This window comes from Astyanax mexicanus, chromosome 4, assembly GCF_023375975.1.
Source record: "Astyanax mexicanus isolate ESR-SI-001 chromosome 4, AstMex3_surface, whole genome shotgun sequence".
Taxonomy (NCBI): domain Eukaryota; kingdom Metazoa; phylum Chordata; class Actinopteri; order Characiformes; family Acestrorhamphidae; genus Astyanax; species Astyanax mexicanus.
In genome coordinates this window covers 55762169-55786313 of record NC_064411.1, presented here as the reverse complement: position 1 = coordinate 55786313, position 24145 = coordinate 55762169, and the positions used below count along the sequence as shown (strand labels likewise).

The window sequence follows — 24145 nt, the reverse complement described above, 5'->3', positions numbered from 1 at the left end:
ATACCACACACATCCCATCTACAACTACTAATGCTAATGTATGGCTGTGCTGTAGAAAAGAGGATTTCCAGTAAAGGTGTTCATTTTATCTCCTGCCTTCGTGTGTTCTTACCGACACCCCTCAGCGAGTGCCAATCCTCCTAAGCACCTAATACAGTCCTATTAAACACCACCACTTACTTTATTAAGTGCCTTTAAACAGAGAAAGCTCTAGAATATACAGAACAGTGGGAATATGCAGTAGAATATGCAGTAACAGGGTTGAGAAACACTGATCTAACATGACTTCTGTTCATTTGTAATTCACAGTAAAACCTCATGTCCTGAGTAAATAGAGGGATTCCGACAAATGCATTTTTTTTTTTTTTTTACTGTAATTGTATGTTTTTAGCAACTTTAAAGCAACTTAGTCAATAGTGTGATAATGTTTAATCTAGTTTGTGAAAAGTTAAAAGAGAAAGAATGTTGCAAAAGAATATAGTTAATATAATATTTGTGTTGTGAAGGAAAATTAGGTCACCAACAGTCGTTTTGCAGAATTTGTGCACCCTTTGTTCAATTTAAAACCATTAAATAAATAAATAAATAAATAAATAAATAAATAAATACATCATATAAAAGAGTGCATTCCTGCCAAAAAAGTAAAGACTTCATGTAAAAATCTAGAAAATGATTTTATTTAGGCTGTATTATAAGAACTACATATGTAGGAATGTCCACAACATTTCAGTGTCAACAAATGTAGATCTATCAGATTCTGAAAATCTAATTGTAGTTTATAAGTGGTTTACAGGTGGTTATTTTAGATTTCTTGTAAACCTGTCTTAAAATTTAAGGGATACTGAACCTCGGTTGGGGGCGGAAAATATCCCTTATTTTTAAATCCAAAACTTGACAGGTATGGAACCAGTCACGCTATATTAAATAGAGACGGATCCAGTTTCCCTTTAGACCGCCCACAAACTGGGTTATGTCAGCTAGACAGATACATTTTTTTAGATTTAAAGTTTATTTAAAATGTTATGTAAATGAGAATGAAAATAAAAGCTTCAGGTTGTAGTTTAGCTGTAATATTGCTTTGAGGTCAATATTACACAAATGCAACCCCCCCCCCCCTTCCCTCCGGGTCCTCAAGCCATTTGTGACCCCCCCACCTCTGAAATCAAAATTTCGTCCATGATTCAGAATATAAGATTATTAAGGTTTCTAAAACTCTCAGGATTGTTTGAGAGAATATTGTTGTTTTTGTTCTGTCCTCTTGAGTCAGGTGCTTCATGTTCTTATCCAGCAAGTGGCAGTAATTCACCAATAATTAAAAGTGCTGGCTGCAAGAACCCTAAAAGAAGTATAAGAAGAAGACCGCTGCTCCCTGGATGAACATAACTAGCAGAACTGTAGAAGGTATGAAGATATTAGACTCGATATATCCTGAATAATAATCTGATTTAATGCATTAGGTGCACAGTTCTGAGTGAAAAGTATAGCTTGGTTGGCTACAGAGTCTTTTAGAAGAGTAGCTTGGTTTTGTTTATCTGCCCTGCTAATAAACTAGTACCGAACCTACCAGTAAAAAAATAAATATCCGTATAAATTTTCATTTTTCACCAATATTACAGCTTTTACTCCTATGTGTCTTCGTGTTTCGGGCTGTGTGTGTTTACCAGAGGCTCTGTTTAGTCTGTAAGAGTCTATTCTAGACGGTTAGCTTAGCATAGCGTACGCTGAGGCGAATACAGAGAGCAGCGTCAGTTTCCGCTGGATAGGTGACGTGTTTCCGGTTAAATTGAGCAGAGTAAACACTGCGGAGCGAGTGTTTACTACAGATACCGTGTTTACAATAGCGACAGATTTCACTACAAATACACAGTTCACTACAATTACAATTCACTGTAGATATAGAGTTCACTACAGCTACAGAGTTTAATACATAGTTTACTGCATCTTTGCACTATTTCCACGGTTTTCTTTCTTCAACATCTCACGAATAAAAAAAGCAGAGGTATCGGTTGTGAAACGATCCAAAGCTCAACAGGCTTCAGACTCTTTTTCGAGGAATAATCCTTCAATTTCGAGGTAAGCAGTTATTGTTATACAAGAAAGCTAACGTTACCTAGATACATAGCAAGTTAGCTTTATTGATGGCAACACGAGGCTTCCAGCACAAAGGTTCATTACCTGAAGCCCCATTGAATCGTTCTCACTACTATGGAAGCCCATTCCCGCCACTAATAATAATCCAGCATTTTTTTTTATTATTAATAAGTAAACTGCTATCTCAATATTTTGAGATAGTATCTCAAAATAATGACTTACTATCTCAATATTTTGAGATACTAAGTCAAGATTTTGAGATACTACTCCCCACAGTATGCTAGCTTCACTGGAGGAAAAAAAAAAATTTTCTCCGAAAGCAAACACACTTGCTACACTTGCTAAAATATTGAGATAGTATCTGAATATAATGATTTACTATCTCAAAATAATGACCTAGTATGTCAAAATATTAAGATAGCAGGGAGGAGCTTCCATACACTAGTGATACCTGCCATGCAAAGGAAGATATGACATGAAGTCGTGAGTCAGAGTATCCTGGAATGTCTGTGTATAGAACTAAAGTTTTTGCATGACAGTGACAATATTAACCTGTTCATACATTCTTAACCTGGGATTTATTTTTCACAATTTAGCGACCTTGAAAAAAGTGACTTTTTGGTGAATGTGTAATTGTGTGTAAGCTAAAATGTACTTTTAAAACATCTGTGGGAAAGTTTTAAGTCAATAATAACCAAATACTGCTAAGCATTTCCCAGTGACTCCTTGAATTCATTAGTAGACATGTGCACTTGTTTGTCTTTTAGTTTTTTTTTTCTTTCTTTCTTTTTTTTTTAACAATAAAGCATTTCCTGCATATAGCATAACTGGCTTTTCTTTTGTGTTTTACAGAAATTAAGATACTCCAATTCTTCTTTCCTGCTTGGCTTTTCTACCTGTGCAAACAACTAAGAGATTTCCCAATGATCAGTGTTTAACTGCTCCAGTAAGTTAGGCCCAGGCCACTCAGATCTCCACACATCTCCAGTACCTGCAAACGTTATTGGATATATTTAACAATGAAGCCAAGTCCACTCAGGGAGAAAAATCACCACTGTTTAGAGTGTGGAAGGAATTTCACTGCACGGCAAGATCTCATCATACACCAGCGCATTCACACAGGAGAAAAACCGTATCCCTGCTCAGACTGTGGGAAGAGTTTTAGTCATCAGAGTAATTTCAAAAGACACCAGCGCATTCACACAGAAGACAATAAGTATCATTGCCCAGACTGCGGGACGAGCTTCACTAGAATGCGTAGTTTCATGAAACATCAGCGCATTCACACTGGAGAAAAAAAGTATCACTGCCCAGACTGCGGGAAGAATTTTAGTAAACAGAATAATCTCAACACACATCGGCTCATTCATACAGGACGAAAACAATATAACTGCCCAGACTGTGAGAAAGCCTTTACTACACAGAGTAATCTCAACACACACCAGCGCAATCATACAGGAGAAAAACCGTATCAGTGCTCAGACTGTGGGAGGAGATTTACTACGCGTAGTCTTCTTAACATACATCGGCGCATTCACACAGGAGAAAAAAAGTATAACTGTTCAGACTGTGGGAGGAGTTTTACTCAACAGGGTAGTCTCAAAAAACACCAGCGCGTTCACACTGGAGAGAGACCATATCACTGCTCAGACTGTGGGAAGAGTTTTTTTACAGCAAACTATCTCAACATACACCAGCGCATTCACAATGGAGAAAGACCATTTTACTGCTCAGACTGTGGGAAGAGTTTTATTACAAAACATTATTTCAACATACACCGGCGCATTCACACAGGAGAACAACCGTATTTCTGTTCAGATTGTGGGAAGAAATTTAATGACCTAGGAAATCTACGACGACACCAAAACATTCACACTAGAGAGAATATTTATGACTGTCGAGACTGTGGGAAGAGTTTTGCTACACATAGGCTTTTCTTCACACACCAGCGCATCCACACTGGAGAGAAATCGTATCAGTGCCCAGACTGTGGGGAGAGCTTTATTAGACTAGGTTCTGTCATTACACACCGGCTAACTCACATAAAGAAGGAAGGGCTCCACGACTCAGAGGGTGAGACTAGCTCTAGACATTCAGATACATTAGATAACACTCCTTCAACCATACCAAGCCTCAATACAGATATTAAAGTAGAGTAAAGTGGCATCTGAAGACAAACACAAAAGTCTTCCCTTTGGCTGTGTCACAGTAATACAGTGCCGAGGAGACTGGTTGAAGTTTATGGTTCTGCCGGGGACTGATGTTCTACTAAAGGACGTTATTAGAACACTTTTGCTGTTTTGGAATAAACTAAGAAAGAAAATGAAGTGAGATTGGTTAGAAGTATGACATTCTGAAGTATGAACATCTTTGATTGTAATATAGCAAAAGTATTATCATAATGATATTTTCTCTTTACATGTAGTTCACATGAATGATTTTATTGCTTAGATTAAGTCTTTTCTAAGTCTCTGCATTGTAATTGTGTTAACATGTTCATATCAAGGCATTTACTTTTTTCCTTATGTTTTCCTTTCGTTTCCTTGTATGTATGTGGAATGCTCATTTTAATGGCTAGTTGTCCAGACAGAGATTAATTAAGCCTAGTATTAGACACCATATTAAATAGAGATTTTTTACTGAAAGAAAAACAAATAGTCCAGGACTATTGATTGTGTACAAGTTGAAAAGCATCTGGCTATGATAATGATAATTTGTTAGTGTTTGTATGACATGACAAATGTAGAATTATGAGTGTGCATATTGAAAATTGTTTAACTGAACACTGTATAAATAAAATGTTGAATGGTATTGAATGCATAGTTGTTGTTTTTTCGTAATGCCTGCAAAACACTTTAAGCTAGAAAGTAGAAAGTAATCTGCCCACCCCTTGTTAAAATGGTCTAGAAACACCACTGATATAATACAGAAAGGATGAGATATTTGGTGTTTCTAGGGCAGCAGGGACTTTCACAATTGGGAGTATCTTTCAGGACATAACAAAATTATTAAGCTGTCTAAAACTCTCAGGATTGTTTGAGAGAATATTGTTGTTTTTCTTCTCTCCTCTTGAGTCCGGTGCTTCATGGTCTTATCCAGCAAGTGGCAGTAATTCACCAATAATTACAGTGCTCCCTGGATGAACATAACCAGAACTGTAGAAGGTATGGAGATATTAGACAGGATATATCCTAAATTATAAATAAACATATCTCTGATTGATGAAGACTAGTCAGAATGACACTTTCAGAAATCTGAATTACAGACATTAGGTGCTCAGTTCTAAAAGGAAAGCTTAGCTTGGTTGGCTACAGGCCATTTTAGAAGATCTGTTTGGTCTGTTAGAATCACTTCTAGACGGTTAGCTTAGCATAGTGTACTCTGAGGCGAATAGAGAGAGCAGCGTCAGTTCCGCTGGATGGGTGACGTGTTTCCGGTTTAGTTGGGCAGGGTAAACACTGCGGAGCTAAAGAGTTCACTACAGCTGCAGAGTTCACAGCGTTTTTGCACAATTTTCCTTTGATTTCTTGCTCCGACATCTCCCGAATAAACAATGAGGTATCGATTGTAAAACGGTAGAAAGCTCACGAGGCTTAGAAACTCTTTTTGAAGGATAACCCTCCATTTTCAAGGGTAAGTAGTTGTTCTTATACAAGTAATAATATTATTATAGTAGTACATTATTTTAGTATAATATTTTTTTCTATTTTGCAAAGTAAAACATATTTTAATATATCGACAGTTTACCAAATGTAGTTTACCAAATAATTAGAAGTTAAAAAACGTTTGTTTGTGCTTGTTGACTTGTTGCAGTACACATTACATCTTACATGACAGGCAGAATGAGCCACTTAGTCACTATATTAACAAGATAGGCTTGGTTACATTATAAATGAGGGTCTGAGTGAAGCGGTTGCCTTGTGGCATACGCTTTAGATGCTTTTTAGGTGTTCTGCCCAGTTGTGCCACCTTGCCAAATCGTGCTAATCTAGTGTATATTCAAAGGTAAAACGTGTTTATTACTTCCACGTTTGTAAATGACACGGTTGTAACACTCAACAAAATAACAGTCAGTAAACTCAGGTTGTTAAACACACCGAGAAAAACGTAATAAAAAACGTAAATAAAAAAATAGGGTCAGCGCATGCGCAGTGCAAGTACAAAGCTCATATCGATTGGTAGCACAACTCGACAGAACACCTGGTCAGTCCGAGAATTCCCACTGATTTTCTCGAGCTCAAGAAAATGGTCTATAACGTAGACCTACGTTTTTTTATTGTAAGAAATCACACTGTTTTTTTATCTTTGTGATGTTGCACAAGTTAAAAGGTTATAATCTGGTCTACTTTTATAAAGTCAAAATTCCAAAGATGCACCAGTAGAGAGTGGAATTGTGCCAGGCAAGACGAGATAGAAATTTAGGAAATATAAATTGAGAATATATTTGCATATTCTATGTATTTCCAGTTACCCTAACTCCAGATTATCAAACAGTCTGTTGAAGTTGACACCAAATTATTATTAAAAGTAATAATGTACCAAATTTTATTATGACTGAAATTTGCATTTGAACAATTTCAATTAACTTGAAACAGTGACGGTCTAAAGGTTTTCAGTGTAAATGTGTAATTGCACCTAAGTAAAATAAAAAGTACTCTTTCTCTCTCTCCAGTACACTACACTCTTTTTTACTGTCCTCTTATTACACCTTTTATCAGTTCCAGCTTTCACCAAGATACAATTGTGTGTATTTTGCAGTCTGCAGTACATGAGCTTTTGTGGTAATGGAATTGTATCTCATTAGTTTCCAGCATATAGCATATCTGGCTTTTCTTTTGTCTTTTACAGAAATGAAGATACTCCAAGTTTTCTCTCCTGTTCTGCTTTTCATCCTTGCTGAAGTTTGTCTCCACAAACAACAAAGAGATTCCACAAAGATCAATGTTAAAACTGCTCCAATAGGTGAAGCCTAAGGCACTCAGAAAAAAATCTCCAGTACCTGCAAACATTGTTGGATACATCTAACAATGGAGCCAAGTCCAGTAGGGGAGGAAACTCATCACTGTTCAGAGTGTGGAAAGAATTTTACTACACAGCATAATCTTATCACACACCAGCGCATTCACACAGGTGAGAAACCGTATCAGTGCTCAGACTGTGGGAAGAGTTTTAATCAAACGAGTACTCTCAAAACACACCAGCGCATTCACACAGGAGAAAAACCGTATCACTGCTTGGAGTGTGGGAAGAGTTTTAATCATCAGACTAATCTCAAACACCACCAGCGCGTTCACACAGGAGAGAGACCGTATCACTGCACCAACTGTGAGAAGAGTTTTATTACAAAAAGTCTTCTCAACATTCACCAGCGCACTCACACTGGAGAAAAACCGTATCACTGCTCAGACTGTGGGAAGAGTTTTATTACACGTGCTGTTCTCAACATACACCGGCGCATTCACACAAAAGAAAAGACGTATGACTGTTCAGTGTGTGGAAAGAGTTTTACTCAACAGGGTATTCTTAAAGAACACCAGCGCATTCACACTGGAGAAAAACCATATCAATGCCCAGAGTGTGGGAGGAGTTTTAGTACATATTCTCTTTTCGTCACACACCAGCGCATTCACACTGGAGAGAAACCTTATAAGTGCTCAGACTGCGGGAAGAGCTTTGCTCGACAGAGTATTCTTAAAGATCATCAGCGCATTCACACTGGAGAGAAACCGTATGAATGTCCAGAGTGTGGGAAGAGTTTTACTGTACTGAGTTCGGTCATTGCACACCAGCTCACTCACAAAAAAAAGAAAGAGCATCACGATTCAGAATGTGTGACTAGCTCTATGCATCTAGATACATTAAATAACATTCCTTCAACCATCCCAGGCCTCAGTGTCGAATGTGGAAAACGTTTTACTACAGAGAGTAATCTCATCATACAGCAGCGCATTCACACTGGAGAAAAACTGCATCACTGCTCAGACTGTGGAAAGAGTTTTACTAAACGGCGTAATCTCATTAAACACCAGCGCATTCACACTGGAGCAAAACCATATCAATGCTCAGACTGCGGGAAGAGTTTTAATAGAAGAAATAATCTCAAAAGACACCAGCACATTCACACAGGAGAAAAACTGTATCACTGCTCATGCTGTGGAAAGAGTTTTAATCATCAGAGTTATCTCAATAAACACCAGCGCATTCACACAGGACAAAAAATGCATCCCTGCTCAGACTGTGGGAAGAGTTTTATCGATCTGAGTACTCTCAAAACACACCAACGTATTCACTCAGGGGAAAAACCGTATCACTGCTCAGACTGTGGGAAGAGTTTTAATCATCAGAGTAATCTCAAACATCATGAGCGCATTCACACTGGAGAGAGACCGTATCACTGCTCAGACTGTGGAAAGAGTTTTATTTCAAAAAGTCTTCTCAACATTCACCGGCGCATTCATACAGGAGAAAAACTGCATCACTGCTCAGACTGTGGGAAGTGCTTTACTACACAGCGTGATCTCAAGACACACCAGCGCATTCACACTGGGGAAAAACCATATCACTGCTCAAAATGTGGGAAGAGTTTTAATCAACTGACTAATCTCAAACACCATCAGCGCATTCATACAGGAGAAAAACCTTATCACTGCTCAGACTGTGGGAAGAGCTTTGATCGGCTGAATTCTCTCATCACACACCGGTCCACTCACATAAAAAAGAAAGAGCATCACGATTCAGAATGTGAGATTACCTCTAGGCATTCAGATACATTAGATAACACCCCTTCAATCATCCCAGGCTTCAATACAGAGTGTGAAAAGAGTTTTACTACAGAGAGTAATCTTATCACAAACCAGCCCCTTCACACGGGAGAAAAAGAGAATCACTGCTCAGACTGTGGGAAGAGTTTTACTAAACGGTCCAATTTCATTAAACACCAGCGCATTCACACTGGAGCAAAACCATATCACTGCTCAGACTGCAGGAAAAGTTTTAATCGAATTAGTGATCTCAAAAGACATCAGCGCATTCACACAGGAGAAAAACCATATCACTGCTCAAACTGTGGGAAGAGTTTTAACGAATTGAGTACTCTAAAAAAACACCAGCACATTCACACAGGAGAAAAACCGTATCAATGCTCAGATTGTGGGAGGAGTTTTAATCATCAGAGTAATCTGAAAAGACACCAGCGCATTCACACAGGTGAAAAAACGTATCAATGCTCAGATTGTGAGAAAAGTTTTATTTCACAAAGTCTTCTTAACCTACACCGGCGCAGTCACACAGGAGAAAAAATGCATCAATGCTCAGACTGTGGGAGGAGCTTTACTACACGGTGTGATCTCAAGACACACCAGCGCATTCACACTGGAGAAAAACCATATCACTGCTCAAACTGTGGGAAGAGTTTTAATCAACTGACAAATCTCAAGCACCACCAGCGGATTCATACAGGAGAAAAACCTTATCACTGCCTGGTCTGTTGGAAAAGTTTTATTACACAAAGTCTCCTCAACATACACCAGCGTATTCATACAGGAGAGAAACCGTATAGCTGCTCAGATTGTGGGATGAGTTTTAATCATCAGAGTAATCTCAAACACCACCAGCGCATTCACACAGGAGAAAAACCCTATCACTGCTCAGACTGTGGGAAGAGTTTTAATCGACTAAATTCTGTCATCACACACCGGCTCACTCACATAAAAAAGGAAGAGCTCCACGATTCAGAGTGTGAGACTAGCTCTAGACATTCAGATACATTAGATAACACTCCTTCAACCATCCCAGGTCTCAATACAGATATTAAAGTAGAGTGAAGGGGCAACTGAAGACAAAACACTACTCTTCCTCCAGCCTTGGAGACTGGTTGGAGTTGTTTGTTTTGCAGGGGACTGATGTTCTGTTGGAAGCCATTAATTGGACTCTTTTACTTTTTTGGAAAGAATTGAAAAAGAAGATGAAGTGAGATTGGTCAAAAACGCACATATGACCTACGCAACATCAATATCTGAGTGATGTGCTTGTAGCCCCTCCCCAGGACCGAAGCAATTAGAAAGATGGCAATTTCATGAAAACTGGGGGAGGAGCTATGTAGAAAAAAACAATTAGCTACAAATTAAACAAACTATTCTGTCCAGCAATTTTCTATGATGTTCTCAAAGTGAAGATTTAAAATGCCCTGAATAGTAATCATAAAAGTATGAACATCAGTAATTGTTATACTTCAAAAGTATTGTAAAAATATTTATAGTTTGCATGTAGTTTACACAAATACATTATTGCTTAGATCAAGTCTTTGTTGGTTTGGGAAGGGTACCTAAGGGTGCTCTCAACCCTGTCTCTGTGCTCTTAGTTTTCTTTCTCGCTATAACTTACTGTAATTCTCTCTTTTTCTCTATTAATCTCAGTAATTCTCTCTCTCTTGCTATAGCTCTCTGTAATTCTTTTTCTCTCTGTTGTAAATTAACCTGTTCATATAAATGTACTTTTTCCGATAATTGTTCTAACTGTAACTGAAAACTGTATAAATAAAACTGTGACTGATATTGAATGTATACTTTTTGTTTTTGTTATGTCGGCAACGCACTTTAAGCTAGAAAATAGAAAGTATTTGGAGGTATTTGGACTTTCTAGGGCAGCAGGGACATTGACAATTGGGAGTATTATTCAGGACATAAAAATATTATTAAGGTTTCTAAAACTTAAAAGGATTGGTGCTTGATGTTCTTATCCAGCAAGTGGCAGTAATTCACCAGTAATTAGAACCCTGAAAGAATAATAATAATAAGAAGACTGCTGCTCCCTGGATGAACATAACCAGCAGAACTGTAGAAGGTATGGAGATATTAGACTTGATATATCCTGAATTATAAATTGGCTACAGACCCTTTTAGAAGATTAGCTTGGTGTTGTTTAGCTGCCCTGCTAATAAACTAGTACCAAACCCACCAGTAAAAATGTACAAATCCGTATTCATTTCCAACTTTAACCAAGATTACAGCTTTTAATCCCATGTGTCCTCATATTTCGGTCTGTGTGTGTTTAACAGAGACTCTGTGTGGTCTGTTAAAATCTCTTCTAGACGGTTAGCTTAGCATAGCGTAGCCTGAGGCGAATAGAGAGAGCAGCGTCAGTTCCGCTGGATAGGTGATGTGTTTAAGGTTTAGTTGAGCAGGGTAAACACTGCGGAGCTGCAGATTTCACTTCAACTACATTCCACTGTGTCTTTTCTACGGATTTCTTTCTCCGACATCTCCCCAATAATAGCTGAGGTATTTGTTGTGAAACAAAGAAAGGTAAATTTTCTGACAGTTTCAGACTAAATTTAAACGAAGAAAATTGAGTATAAAACCTCATTATTACATTTTTTTTCAAATTATACCATCAGATTTTTGTTTTTGAACGTAGAAAATTGAGTATAAACTTCTTTTTATATATTTTTCCTATGTTTTTTATATTATACCATCAGATTTTTGTTACAAGATGCAAAAAGTTGAGAGAAGATTCATTTTTTCATTCTGTTTTGAGAAAGGCAAAAAGCAAAACTAAAGATAGATAGTTTTTTTCTTTACCAAAGTAAATGGAAAAAAAAATAAAATTAAGTTTTATACCCAATTCTCTATGTTTAATTTTAGCTTGAAACGGTTAAAATTGAACTAATAAACTTACTTACTGATACACTGAGCGTATTATGCAACTTACTTTTATTACATTACAATTTTTAAGTAAGATAAAAAATGTTTCCATTTTCTTGAAATTCGAATTGTGAGGTGCAGAAATAAAAAAACAGAGAATTGGAAAAATGGATGAAAACCTATTTCTTTTATTCTTTTCTTTCTAAAGAGGTTTTACTCTCAATTTAGCATTATATTGGCATATATAATTCTATATTTTCAAATATTAATTGTAAAATTGTGGACTGGAATTCATTGCAATGGCATTACTAATAAGTACAACACACAAAAACATATGAACTGTGCCTTAAAGTTGATCCAGTAAATGATCCTAAAACATTCTCATAATCACAAACTCATAGAACTCCCTATGGGTCATGTGACTCCATACAGCTAGTATTTTCCAATGGCTCCATCGTATTTGCGCTTTCATTGGTAGAAAGAGAGAAATAAGCCCCCCTGTGCTGCAAAACCTACCTGTACCTGGGTGCAGACAGTAACTCATGAACTTTTATCCGTTCCAGCTTTTACCAAGATACAGCTTTTGTGGTAATGGAATTGTTTCTCATAAGTTTCCTGCATAACTGGCTTTTCTTTTGTCTTTTACAGAAACATAGATACGCCAAGTCTTCTGTTGTGCTCTCTTTTCCTACCTGGCTGAAGTTTGTCTCCACAAACAATCACACAAACAGTTCCACAAAGATTAGGTTAAGCCTAAGGCACTCAGTCAAATCTCCAGTACCTAAACATTGTGGATACATCTAACAATGAAGCCAAGTTCAGTCAAGGAGAAAACGCACCATTGTTCAGAGTGTGGAAAGAGTTTTACTACATGGCATAATTTTAGAAGACACCAGCGCATTCACACTGGAGAAAAAACGTATTACTGCTCAGACTGTGGGAAGAGTTTTAATAATCAGAGTTATTTCCAAGACCACCAGCGCATTCACACTGGAGAAAAACCGTATTACTGCTCAGACTGTGGGAAGAGTTTTAATCAACAAAGTAATCTGAAAAGGCATCAGCGCATTCACACAGGAGAGAAACCCCATCACTGCTCAGATTGTGGGAAGAGCTTCACTACACAGCGTAATCTCATGAACCACCAGAGCAATCACACTGGAGAGAAACTCTATCACTGCTCAGACTGTGGGAAGAGCTTCACTACACAGCGTAATCTCATGACACACGAGCACATTCACACAGGAGAAAGACCGTATTACTGTTCAGAATGTGGGAAGAGTTTTACTCGGTTGAGTAATCTCAAAGAACACCACCGCATCCATACAGGAGAGAAACCATATACCTGCTCAGACTGTGGTAAAAGTTTTAGTACACATGGTATTCTCAAAATACACCGGCGCATTCACACTGGAGAGAAACTTTATAGCTGCTCTGACTGTGGAAAGAGTTTTATAACACGAAGTCTTCTCAACAAACACCAGCGCATTCACACTGGAGAAAAAACATATCACTGCTCAGACTGTGGGAAGAGTTTTAATAATCAGAGTCATTTCCAAGACCACCAATGCATTCACACTGGACAAAAACCCTATCACTGCTCAGACTGTGGGAAGAGTTTTAATCAACAGAGTAATCTGAAAAGGCATCAGCGCATTCACACAGGAGTGAAACCCCATCACTGCTCAGATTGTGGGAAGAGCTTCACTACACAGCGTAATCTCATGACACACAAGCACACTAAAGAGAAACCTTATATCTGCTCTGACTGTGGAAAGAGTTTTATTACACAAAGTCTTCTCAACAAACACCAGCGCATTCACACTCGAGAAAAAACATACTACTGCTCAGACTGTGGGAAGAGTTTTTATAATCGCAGTCATTTCAAAGACCACCAGCGCATTCACACTGGAGAAAAACCATATCACTGCTCAGACTGTGAGAAGAGTTTTAATCAACAGAGTAATCTGAAAAGGCATCAGCGCATTCACACAAGAGAAAACCGTATCACTGCTCAGACTGTGGGAAAAGCTTTATTACACAGCTTAATCTCATGACACACCAATGCTTTCTCTATGACGTTATCAGTGTGACGATCTAAAATGCCTTGAATAGTAATTATAAAAGTAATTCTCTGTAATTCTCACTCTTTCTCTCTCTTTTGCTATACCTCTGTAATTCTCTCCCTCTCTCTTGCTATAGCTCTTTGTTATTCTCTCTCTCTGTTGTAAATTAACCTGTTCATACAAATTTACTTTATTTAACCAGGAAGTCCCTTGACATCAAATATTTTTTTTTGAGTGAGACCTGGACAAAACTGCACACCATTTCCAGCTACAGAAAACCACAACAATGTGTTTACACAAAAACTTAAATTAAAATAAACATAAATCAGCATGAAAGTACAAAACAGACAAAATACATTTAAGAGGAGCAATTGCATGTTTCCATCACAGAACGCTTCACCAACTCTTCACCATTAAGCTGTAATTTGTTTTGAAGTTTATTCCAAGACCATGGTGCAAAATTTGAGAAAGCTTTTCTGCTCAGTTTTAAACTAATCTTGGGAACCTTGTAGAGCAGAATTCTGGAAAAAACGTAAAGCACAGCAAATGTTACAAAGTGAGAGCAGATTAAACCAAATATGTTGGGAGCTTAGCCAAGAGAGCTTTATAAATAAAAAAGGTTTCTCTCTCAAACAAACTCTCAGGATTGTTTGAGAAAATATTGTTGTTTTTGTTTTTTACTAATCTTGAATCTGGTGCTTCATGTTCTTATCCAGCAAGTGGCAGTAATTCACCAATAATTAAAAGTGCTGGCTGCCAGAACCCTAAAAGAAGAATAAGAAGAAGACTGCTGCTCCCTGGATGAACATAACCTGCAGAACTGTAGAAGGTATGGAAATATTAGATTTGATATATCCTGAATTATAAATAAACATATCTCTGATTGATGAGGACATCAGTCAGAATGACACTTTCAGAAATCTGAATTACAGACATTAGGTGCTCAGTTCTGAGGGAAAAGCTTAGCTTGGTTGGCTACAGACCTTATTAAAAGATTAGCTTGGTGTTGTTTAGCTGCCCTGCTAATAAACTAGTACCAAACCCACCAGTAAAAATGTAAATATCCGTATCAATTTCCAGTTTAATCAAGATTACAGCTTTAAATCCCATGCGCCCTCTTATTTCTGGCTGTGTGTTTTAACAGAGGCTCTGTTTGGTCTTTTAGAATCTGTTCTAGACGGTTAGCTTAGCATAGCGCAACCTAAGGCGAATACAGAGAGTCGCGTCAGTTCCGCTGACTAGGTGACGTGTTTCCGGTTTAGTTGAGCAGGGTAAACACTGCAGAGCTACAGATTTCACTACAACTACAGTTCACTGTGTCTATTCACTATTTTCTACGGATTTCTTTCTCTGACATCTATCCAATAATAGCTGAGGTATTTGTTGTGAAACAATAGAAAGCTCAACAGGCTTACTCTCTTACTCTTTTCGTGGGATAAACCTTCAATTTCGAGGGTAAGTAGTTATTTTTATACAAATTAGCTAGCTGTCATTAACCTTGACAATCCTAGATAGCAGTAAAGTAGGTTAGCTGTTTAACTTATGTGTTGGTTACTGTAACAGTAATCAGGTAAATTTTCTGACCGTTTCAGACTAAATTTAAACTAAGAAAATGAAGAGTATAAATCTTCATTATTACATTTTTTCTCATTTACTTTTGCAGTATACCATCAGAATTTTGTTACAAATGCAAACATTTGACAGAAGATTCATTTTTTATTCTGTTTTGAAAAAGGCAAAAAGGAAAACTAAAGATTGGAAAAACAGATGAAATTCTTCTTTACCAAAGTAAATTGGAAAAAAAATATGTTTTATACCCAATTTTCTATGTTTAAATTTAGCTTGAAACAGCTTTTATTACAAGTTGGATCTGAAATTTGAAATAAGATTCAAATTTTTAATTTTCCTAAAATTCGAGATGTGAGGTGCAGAAATGCAAAAAAAAAAGAAAATTGGGAAAATGGATGAAAACCCATTTCTTCTATTCATTTTTTTCTAAAGTTGTTTTACTCTCAATTATCTATTTTCGAAGTTAACTTAAAATTGGCACACAGTTGCATTCTTAAACGCTACTCTGACCTGTGTTTCAAATACATTTTATAATTCTATATTTTCAAATACTTATTGTAAAACTGTGGACTGGAAGTTGATCCATTAAATTATCCTAAATCATTTTTGGCCAGTAGTGCAACATACTCCCAAAACTCCCCATGGATCATGTGTGAATTATGTGTATGTTCCAATGGCTCCATTTAATTTGCCCATTCATTGGTAGAAAGAGAGAAATTAGGCCCCCTCTGCTGCAAAAACTACTTGTACCTGGGTGCAAATAGTAACTCCTAAACTGTTATCAGTGCCAGCTTTCACCAAGATACAGCTGTTGTAGTAATGGAATTGTTTCTCATTAGTTTTCTGCTTATAGCATAACTGTTTTTTCTTTTGTCTTTTACAGGAACAAAGGTAATCCAAGTCTTCTGTCGTGCTCTCCTTTCCTACCTGACTAAAGTTTGTCTCCACAAACAATCAAGAGATTCCACAAAAGATTATTTTCAAACTGCTCCAAAAGGTTAAGCCTAAGGCACTCAGAAAAGAAATCTCCTGTACCTGCAAACGTTGTTGTATACATCTAACAATGGAGCCAAGTCCAGTAGGGGAGAAAACGCACCATTGTTCAGAGTGTGGAAAGAGTTTTACTAAATGGCATAATTTCAGAAGACACCAGCGCATTCACACTGGAGAAAAACCTTATTACTGCTCAGAATGTGGGAAGAGTTTTAATAATCAGAGTTATTTCCAAGACCACCAGCGCATTCACACTGGAGAAAAACCATATCACTGCTCAGAGTGTGAGAAGAGTTTTAATCATCAGAGTAATCTGAAAAGGCATCAGCGCATTCACACAGGAGAGAAACTCCATCACTGCTCAGATTGTGGGAAGAGATTTACTACACAGCGTAATCTCATAAACCACCAAAGCAATCACATTGGAGAGAAAACCCATCACTGCTCAGACTGTGGGAAAAGTTTTATTACACAGCGTAATCTCATGACACATCAGCGCATTCACACAGGAGAAAAATCGTATTACTGTTCAGAATGTGGGAAGAGTTTTACTCGGCTGAGTAATCTCAAAGAACACCACCGCATCCATACAGGAGAGAGACCATATACCTGCCCAGAATGTGGGAAGAGTTTTATTACACATAGTATTCTCAAAATACACCTGCGCATTCACACAGGAGAGAAACCTTATCACTGTTCAGAGTGTGGGAAGAGTTTTACTCGACTGAATAATCTTAAAGAACATCAGCGCATTCACACAGGAGAAAAACCATTTACCTGCTCAGACTGTGGGAAGAGTTTTGTTGCACATACTAATTTTATCACACACCAGCGCATTCACACAGGAGAGAAACCGTATCACTGTTCAGACTGTGGGAGGAGTTTTATTACACATACTCATCTTCTCACACACCGGCGCATTCACACTGGAGAGAAACCGCATCACTGCCTAGACTGTGGGAAGAATTTCAATAATATAGGAACTCTACGACGACACCAGCGCATTCACACCGGAGAGAAACCATATCAATGCCCAGCCTGCGGAAAGAGTTTTAATAATCTAGGAAATCTACGACAACACCAGCGCATTCACACTGGAGAGAAACCATATCAGTGCCCAGACTGTGGGAAGAATTTTAATCGACTAAATTATGTCATCACACACCGGCTCACTCACTTAAAAAAGGGGGAGCTTCTTGATTCAGTGTGTGAAACTACCTCTAGGCATTCAGATACATTAGATAACACCCCTTTAACCATCCCAGACCTCAATGCAGATATTAAAGTAGACTGAAGGTGCAACTGAAGACAAAACAGTACTCTTCCCTTTAGCTCTGTCACAGTGATTGTTTTGCAGGGGACTGATTTTCTTCTGAAGGAATTTATCAGGACAATTTTGCTGTTTTGGAAAGAACTAAAAAAGAAAATATAGTGATTTGCTTTGTGATTGTTGTGATTTGCTTTGCAGCATGGATCCATTATTAGACACTGCTGATGTTGCCACATTCTGATAAGATTCTGTCCAGCAATTTTCTGTGTAGTTATCAGTATGAAAATTCAAAATGCTTTGAATACTAATAAAAGTATAAAAATCTGTGATTGTATTATTGCAAACATATTGTTGATATGTATTGTTTTACATGTAGTTTACATAAACAAACTATTGCTTAGATCACATTTTTGATAGTTTGGCAGAAGGGTAACAAGGGGTGCTCTCAATCTGTCACTGTGCTGTTGGTTTTCTTTCTCGCTATAACTATAATTCTCTCTCTCTGCCTTGTAAATGTGTTAACCTGTTAATATAATTTTACCTTTTTATATATAAACATTTCCTTATGTTTTCATAGTTAATGTAACTAAAAGTGTATAAATAAAATGTTGAATGGTATTAAATGCCTAATTTTTCTTCCTAATACCTGCAAAGCACTTCCCATACATGGCTCCCCACCCCCCTACTCCCAGTTGAAATGGTCTAGAAACGCCATTAATATGATATAGAAAGAGGTATTTGGAGATATTTGGTGTTTCTAGGGCAGCAGGGATGTTGATAATTGGCAGTATCATTCAGAACATAACAAAATTACTAAGGTTTCTAAAACTCTCAGTATTTTTTGAGACAATATTGTTGTTTTTATTCTTTCCTCTTGAGTCTGGTGCTTCATGTTTTTATCCAGCAAGTGGCAGTAATTCACCAATAATTAGAGTGCTAGCTGCCAGAACCCTGAAAGAACAATAAGAAGACTGCTGCTAGGTGATAGGTGACGTGTTTCCGGTTAATTGAACAGGGTAAACACTGCAGAGATACAGAGTTCACTACAGCTAGGAGTTCACTACGTCTTTGCTCTGTTTTCCACGGATTTATTTCTCCTACATTTCCCGAATAAAGCTAAGGAATCGGTTGTGGAACTATCGAAAGTTCAACAGGCTTACAGACTCCTTTTTCCAGGCATAACCCTTCAATTTCGAGCGTAAGTAGTTATTCTTATACTAGGAAGCCACCTAGTATATTTATTTAACACTAACCTAGATAATTCTAGATATCAGTTAATATATTAGCTGTTAACTGTTTGTGTTTCTAATACATTCTATATTTCCAAACATTCATTGTAAAATTGTGAACTGGAATTCATTGAAATCACATTACTACTAAGTTCAACACACAAAAAATTATCTGTGCCATGATCCAGTACTGATCCTAGAACATACTTGGTTGGTGGTGCACCAAACTTCCCAGCTAAGTAACGAAACTGGTTAGCTATAAACCATTTGGATACAAGCTATTTGTACCCAGGTCTGTCTAAGTAACAGTGTGTACTATTACTAAAAATCTTAATATGTAAATAATGTAAAAAGATTTTTTCCTAAATTCTGTCATGTCTTTTGGACCATTCATTATGACATTTTTAGCACAATGGAAAAACACGGCCAGATTAAAACTATTTAAATGAAAGACAATTGAAACTGAGATTCAATGTTTTTGTATGATGGTGACAATATTGGCAATCTATATTCTTAAAATATTTTACTTCCTTACTCCTAAGTATTTGCTAGATTTGTCTGAATACAATGTCCACTTATCAATCTAAGTACTCAATTATCCATATGATTGATCTTCATACGTTCACAAAGTAACACTATGCTTGATATTGCTTACTACATTAATGTATAAATCTCTAATGGCTCTACTTAGGTATTTAGCTAACTATATATATATATTTTACCAGCAAATAAGAAGTTCCGAGTCATTAGGATACATTTTACTGCAGAGTGAGCTAGCTCATCCTAGCTGAGTTTGTCCAAAGTGTTCTAACTTTGAAAAAAAAATAGTGTGTTTTTGATGAGAATGTGTAATTTCACCTAAGTAAGCTTAGAAGTCCTTTTAAAACATTTGATGGAAAGATTTAGGTCGATATTAACCAAATTTTGCTAAGCACTTCCCAATTGCTCCTTTTAATTCGCACATTTTTTTCTCCCTTGCATTAATTGGTAGACATATACACTTGTTTATTACAATAATAATTGATTCACCTAATGTAGGTGGTTATATACCCTCAGTAAATGATTAGTCATACATTTTACACAGATATGGGGCCAAAACATTACTGATTTTTTGTTTTTATAAAATTCATTACCAAAACCACCCAGACCAGGTGATTAGCCAGGTGATTTAACGGTTGCAGTAATTTGTGATGTCTGCATTGAGTTGTTCACAATATTCTTGGCTTTGTTTAAATATTCATGTGATAGAAGCACCTCACCTGATTCAAATTTAATTTTGTGTATAGTATGACCACTTTCTAATTTTCGAAACTGATGAGCTAGCAATTTTTGTGGTTTCAAAATAGTTCTCTGTTTTACTTACATCAATGTTTTACTAATTTTGGCTGAGGTTAGTTTATTTCCCAGGGCCAAGATAAGGAAATCATGGCTTTGTTTTTCCAGTTCTTTTTGTTTTATCAGCTCACACTTTCTCCAAAATGCTTTATTAAGGTAATACAACCTCTAACATAGGGTTTGAATGCTTCCCAGAGTATTTTAGGAAACCAGGGGGTATAATTAGTTTAAAAAAAGGGAAATGGGTTTCAAAAGGTATTCACAGACTTTATGATCTGAGAGGATCTGTGGGTTCATTTTACATATTCTTTGTGCCCTGTTAATATTGTACATTTTTAAAGAGCATGCAACAGGGCTATGGTCTGAAATGGTAATACTGTGATATTTGGTATTAGATATATAAGGTATTAGTCTGCCATCAACCAAAAAGTAACCAATTCTGGTATTATGTACCACTGAATGAAGGGTTTTTTACACCCCATACATCAGGCAAATGTATATTTTTAATAAATGTTTTCATCACTGTGCTAGCAGCAAAATCACAGGCTTTCGTCCTTAAGTTTGTATCTTCCATATCTGGAATTTGACCTAGAACATTTCTAAAAAAAAAAAAAAAAAAGGTGGGTCATCATGATTTAGCCCATAGATGTTAAGGAAGGTAAACAACCTTGTGTATAACATCCACACACCCTTAAACAAACTAACCCCAAAAACTAAAACATAAAACTTCATGTCTAGCTGACAGCCTAAGTAGGCTACAACACAACTACTTAACCATATAATGGCAAACAAAATCAGTACTTTTAACCTCTACTACAATGGTGGCTAGGCAGGATTAAAGGAAAAACAGACAGAAAGCACAAACATTTACTTACTTCATAGTAAGTGCAGTTCTGCAACACAAGGCAGGTGAAAGGCAAGGTTACATTAATTTAGAGAAGTTTAAACCTAAACATAAAAAGTCCGAACCACCTTAGGAGTGTTCAATCTAAATGAAAAAAAAAATATTTTACATTTTATGTCAAAGTAAGAAAAAGGCACTAATTGAGATTTAGTAAGGTTGGCCACCAAGTAGACATTAAGTAGGCATTAAGCTGTTTAATCCTCAATTTTACTGTTCCTTCTTCAAAATGATGTTCTGCATAATAGAGGGCATCTTTTAGGTCGGTGAAGAGTATCTCTGTGCCGTTGAACATCACCTGTAACTTGGCTGGATAGAGTAGTCCAAACCGCACCCCAGGCTTTTCCCAAAGAATGGCTCTAACAGGGGTAAATGTTGCTTGTCACTTTACTACAGCAGTCGGAAGATCTCTGAAGAGCTGTATTCGCTGACCTTCAAAGCTCAAGATCCCTGTCCTTTGGGACTGTACATTGTACACTGATCATCAATGCCCCTTCTTTCAGTTTTTTTTAAGGGTGAAGTAAGCCCCCCTGTAATGCAAAAGCTAATTGTACCTAGCTGCAAAAGAAACTTCAAACCCTTGATCAGTGCCAGTTCTCACCAAGATACAGCTATGTGTGTGTTCTGCAGCGTGAGTTTATCTGCATATAGTATGACTGGCTTATCTTTTGTCTCTTACAGAAAAGTCTTCTCTCCTGCTTGGCTTTTCTACTTGGCTGAAGTTTGTCTCCACAAACAACCAAGAGATTCCAGAAAAATCAGTCTTCAACTGCTCCAATAGGTTAAGCCTAAGGCACTCAGAAGAATCTCCAGTACCTGCAAATGTTGTTGGATACATCTAACAATGAAGCCAAGTCCAGTCAGGGAGAAAACTCACCACTGTTTAGAGTGTGGGAAGAGTTTTACTACACAGCGTAATCTCATCAAACACCAGGGCATTCACACAGAAAAAAAAACATATCACTGCTCAGACTGTGGGAAGAGCTTTATTGCACAGTATAATCTCACCAAACATCAGTACATTCACACTGGAGAAAAACCATATCACTGCTCAGACTGTGGGAAGAGTTTTAATCAAAAGGCTAATCTCAAACACCACCAGCGCATTCACACAGGAGAAAAACCCTATCACTGCACATACTGTGGAAAGGGCTTTATTACACAAAGTCATCTCATCACACACCAGCGCATTCACACTGGAGAAAAACCCTATCACTGCTCAGACTGTGGCAAAAGTTTTATTACAGGTACTCTTCTCAACATACACCGGCGCATTCACGCTGAAGAGAAACAGTATCACTGCTCAGACTGTGGGAAGAATTTTCTTACAGGTAATAATCTCAACATACACCGGCGCATTCACACTGGAGAAAAACTGTATTACTGTTCAGAGTGTGGGAAGAATTTTGCTCGAATGGATACTCTCAAACGCCACCAGCGCATTCACACTGGAGAGAAACCATATCACTGTTCAGGCTGTGGTAGGAATTTTACTGCACAGCGTAATCTCATGACACACCTGTGCAGTCACACAGGCGAAAAAAAGTATGACTGTTCAAACTGTGGGAAGAGTTTTACTCGACAGAGAAATCTCAAACAACACCAGCGCATTCACACAGGAGAAAAAACATATTTCTGTTCAGTGTGTGGGAAGAGTTTTACTCGTAAGAATTCTCTCAAGGAACACCAGTGCATTCACACAGGGGAGAAATCATATAACTGCTCAGAGTGTGGAAAAAGTTTTACCCGTCAGAATTCTCTCAAAGAACACCAGCGCATTCACACAGGAGAAAAAACGCATCACTGCTCAGATTGTGGGAAGAGTTTTATTACACGGAGCAATCTCGTAAAACATCAGCGCATTCACACAGAAGAGAAATCGCATTACTGCTTAGACTGTGGAAAGAGTTTTATTCGACTGAATTCTCTTATCAAACACCAGCTCACTCACATAAGAAAGAAAGAGCGTCATGATTCAGAGTGTGAGACTGGCTCCAGGCATTCAGATACATTAGATAACACTCCTTCAATCATCCTAGGCCTCAATACAGATATTAAAGTAGAGTAAAGGTGTAACTAAAGATAAACACAATACTGTTCCCTTTAGTTGTGTCGCAGTGCAGTGATACAGTGCCCTGGAGACTGGTTGGAGTTGACTGTTTTGCAGCGGACTGATGTTCTGATGAAGGCCACTACTAGGACACTTTTGCTGTTTCTAAAAAAACTAAGAAAGAAAATTAAATGAGATTGATCAAAATAGCATATATGACCAATGAAATATCAAGCTATCAGAGTGATGTGCTCATAACCTTTTTCTTAGGATGGAAGCAGTTGGAAATATCCAACAATCTAGTTGTGATTTGCTTTGCAGCATGGATCCATTATTAGACACTGCAGACTTAACCACATTCTGATGGATTCTGTCCAGCGATTTTCGATGTAGTTATCAGTATGAGGATATAAAATGCTGTAAATGTCTCTTTTTTTTTGCTCACTATAACTCTTTATGTAAATCTCTCTCTCTAGGTTGTAATTGTTTTAACCTGTACATATACATTTTCTTTTCTTCTGTAATTGTTTTTCATGTTTTTTCTTTTATTGTACATTTTAAGGACTTGTTTCCCAGACGGAGATTTAGCCTAGTTCTGGATTAGACCATATTGAATAAAGATTCTTTATTGATAGAAAAACAAATAGTCCAGGACAGTAATGCAAGATGGATGTGACATTCAATTTCTGAAGCTATGTGTACAGTAGTGTGGGTGCAAATTATTGTGAGCAGTAGCTTCTGGTTATGATAATGAAAATGTGTTGATGTGTTTTATGACATGACAAATATACAGTTAAGATTATTGGTCTGCATATTGTGAATTGTGTTATTGTAACAGAAAACAGTATAAATAAAATGTTTAATGATAATAAATACATAGTGTTTCTTCATAATGCCTGCAAAGTACTTTACTATAGAAAGTAATCTGAGGTATTTGGAGTTTTAGTGCAGCAGTGACTTTGACCATTGTGAGTATTGTTTAGTACATAAAGTTTTATTA

At 37.2% G+C, this 24145-nt stretch overlaps 7 protein-coding genes across 16 annotated transcripts in view; all 7 read left to right on the top strand.

Moving 5' to 3' along the window:
- The window catches only part of LOC125801072 (zinc finger protein ZFP2-like), a 98926-nt gene that overhangs the window by 21714 nt on the left and 53067 nt on the right, over positions 1 to 24145 (top strand). The gene's annotated exons all lie outside the window — the stretch shown is intronic.
- Positions 1 to 24145, top strand: part of LOC125801073 (zinc finger protein 3-like) — a 93994-nt gene that overhangs the window by 21716 nt on the left and 48133 nt on the right. The window lies entirely within an intron of this gene.
- The window catches only part of LOC125801076 (zinc finger protein 239-like), an 82111-nt gene that overhangs the window by 21715 nt on the left and 36251 nt on the right, over positions 1 to 24145 (top strand). The gene's annotated exons all lie outside the window — the stretch shown is intronic.
- Positions 1248 to 10648, top strand: LOC111191531 (zinc finger protein 850). 2 transcript variants are annotated; one of them, XM_049476627.1, is made up of 2 exons: positions 1248 to 1401; positions 6940 to 10648. In XM_049476627.1, the coding sequence occupies exon 2, from the start codon at positions 7119 to 7121 to the stop codon at positions 9912 to 9914; it is 2796 nt and encodes a 931-aa protein (XP_049332584.1). In that variant the 5' UTR covers positions 1248 to 1401; positions 6940 to 7118; the 3' UTR covers positions 9915 to 10648. The 2 variants fall into 2 exon arrangements, with proteins under 2 accessions (XP_049332584.1, XP_049332583.1); XM_049476626.1 differs by lacking the exon at positions 1248 to 1401 and adding an exon at positions 5503 to 5724.
- On the top strand, positions 1387 to 17954 carry LOC107197011 (zinc finger protein 135). 6 transcript variants are annotated; one of them, XM_049476643.1, is made up of 3 exons: positions 11255 to 11369; positions 12381 to 14627; positions 16251 to 16423. In XM_049476643.1, exon 2 carries the CDS (start codon positions 12539 to 12541, stop codon positions 13787 to 13789), a length of 1251 nt encoding a protein of 416 aa, XP_049332600.1. In that variant the 5' UTR covers positions 11255 to 11369; positions 12381 to 12538; the 3' UTR covers positions 13790 to 14627; positions 16251 to 16423. The 6 variants fall into 6 exon arrangements, with proteins under 6 accessions (XP_049332603.1, XP_049332604.1, XP_049332602.1 ...); XM_049476642.1 differs by having other exon boundaries at positions 11255 to 11393; XM_049476646.1 differs by lacking the exons at positions 11255 to 11369; positions 12381 to 14627 and adding an exon at positions 1387 to 1401 and having other exon boundaries at positions 16251 to 17954.
- On the top strand, positions 1445 to 4902 carry LOC103030187 (zinc finger protein OZF). The gene is made up of 2 exons (XM_022666713.2): positions 1445 to 2073; positions 2944 to 4902. Exon 2 carries the CDS (start codon positions 3111 to 3113, stop codon positions 4248 to 4250), a length of 1140 nt encoding a protein of 379 aa, XP_022522434.2. The 5' UTR covers positions 1445 to 2073; positions 2944 to 3110; the 3' UTR covers positions 4251 to 4902.
- On the top strand, positions 18601 to 24020 carry LOC107197006 (zinc finger protein ZFP2). The gene is made up of 2 exons (XM_022666712.2): positions 18601 to 18828; positions 21777 to 24020. The coding sequence occupies exon 2, from the start codon at positions 21940 to 21942 to the stop codon at positions 23161 to 23163; it is 1224 nt and encodes a 407-aa protein (XP_022522433.2). The 5' UTR covers positions 18601 to 18828; positions 21777 to 21939; the 3' UTR covers positions 23164 to 24020.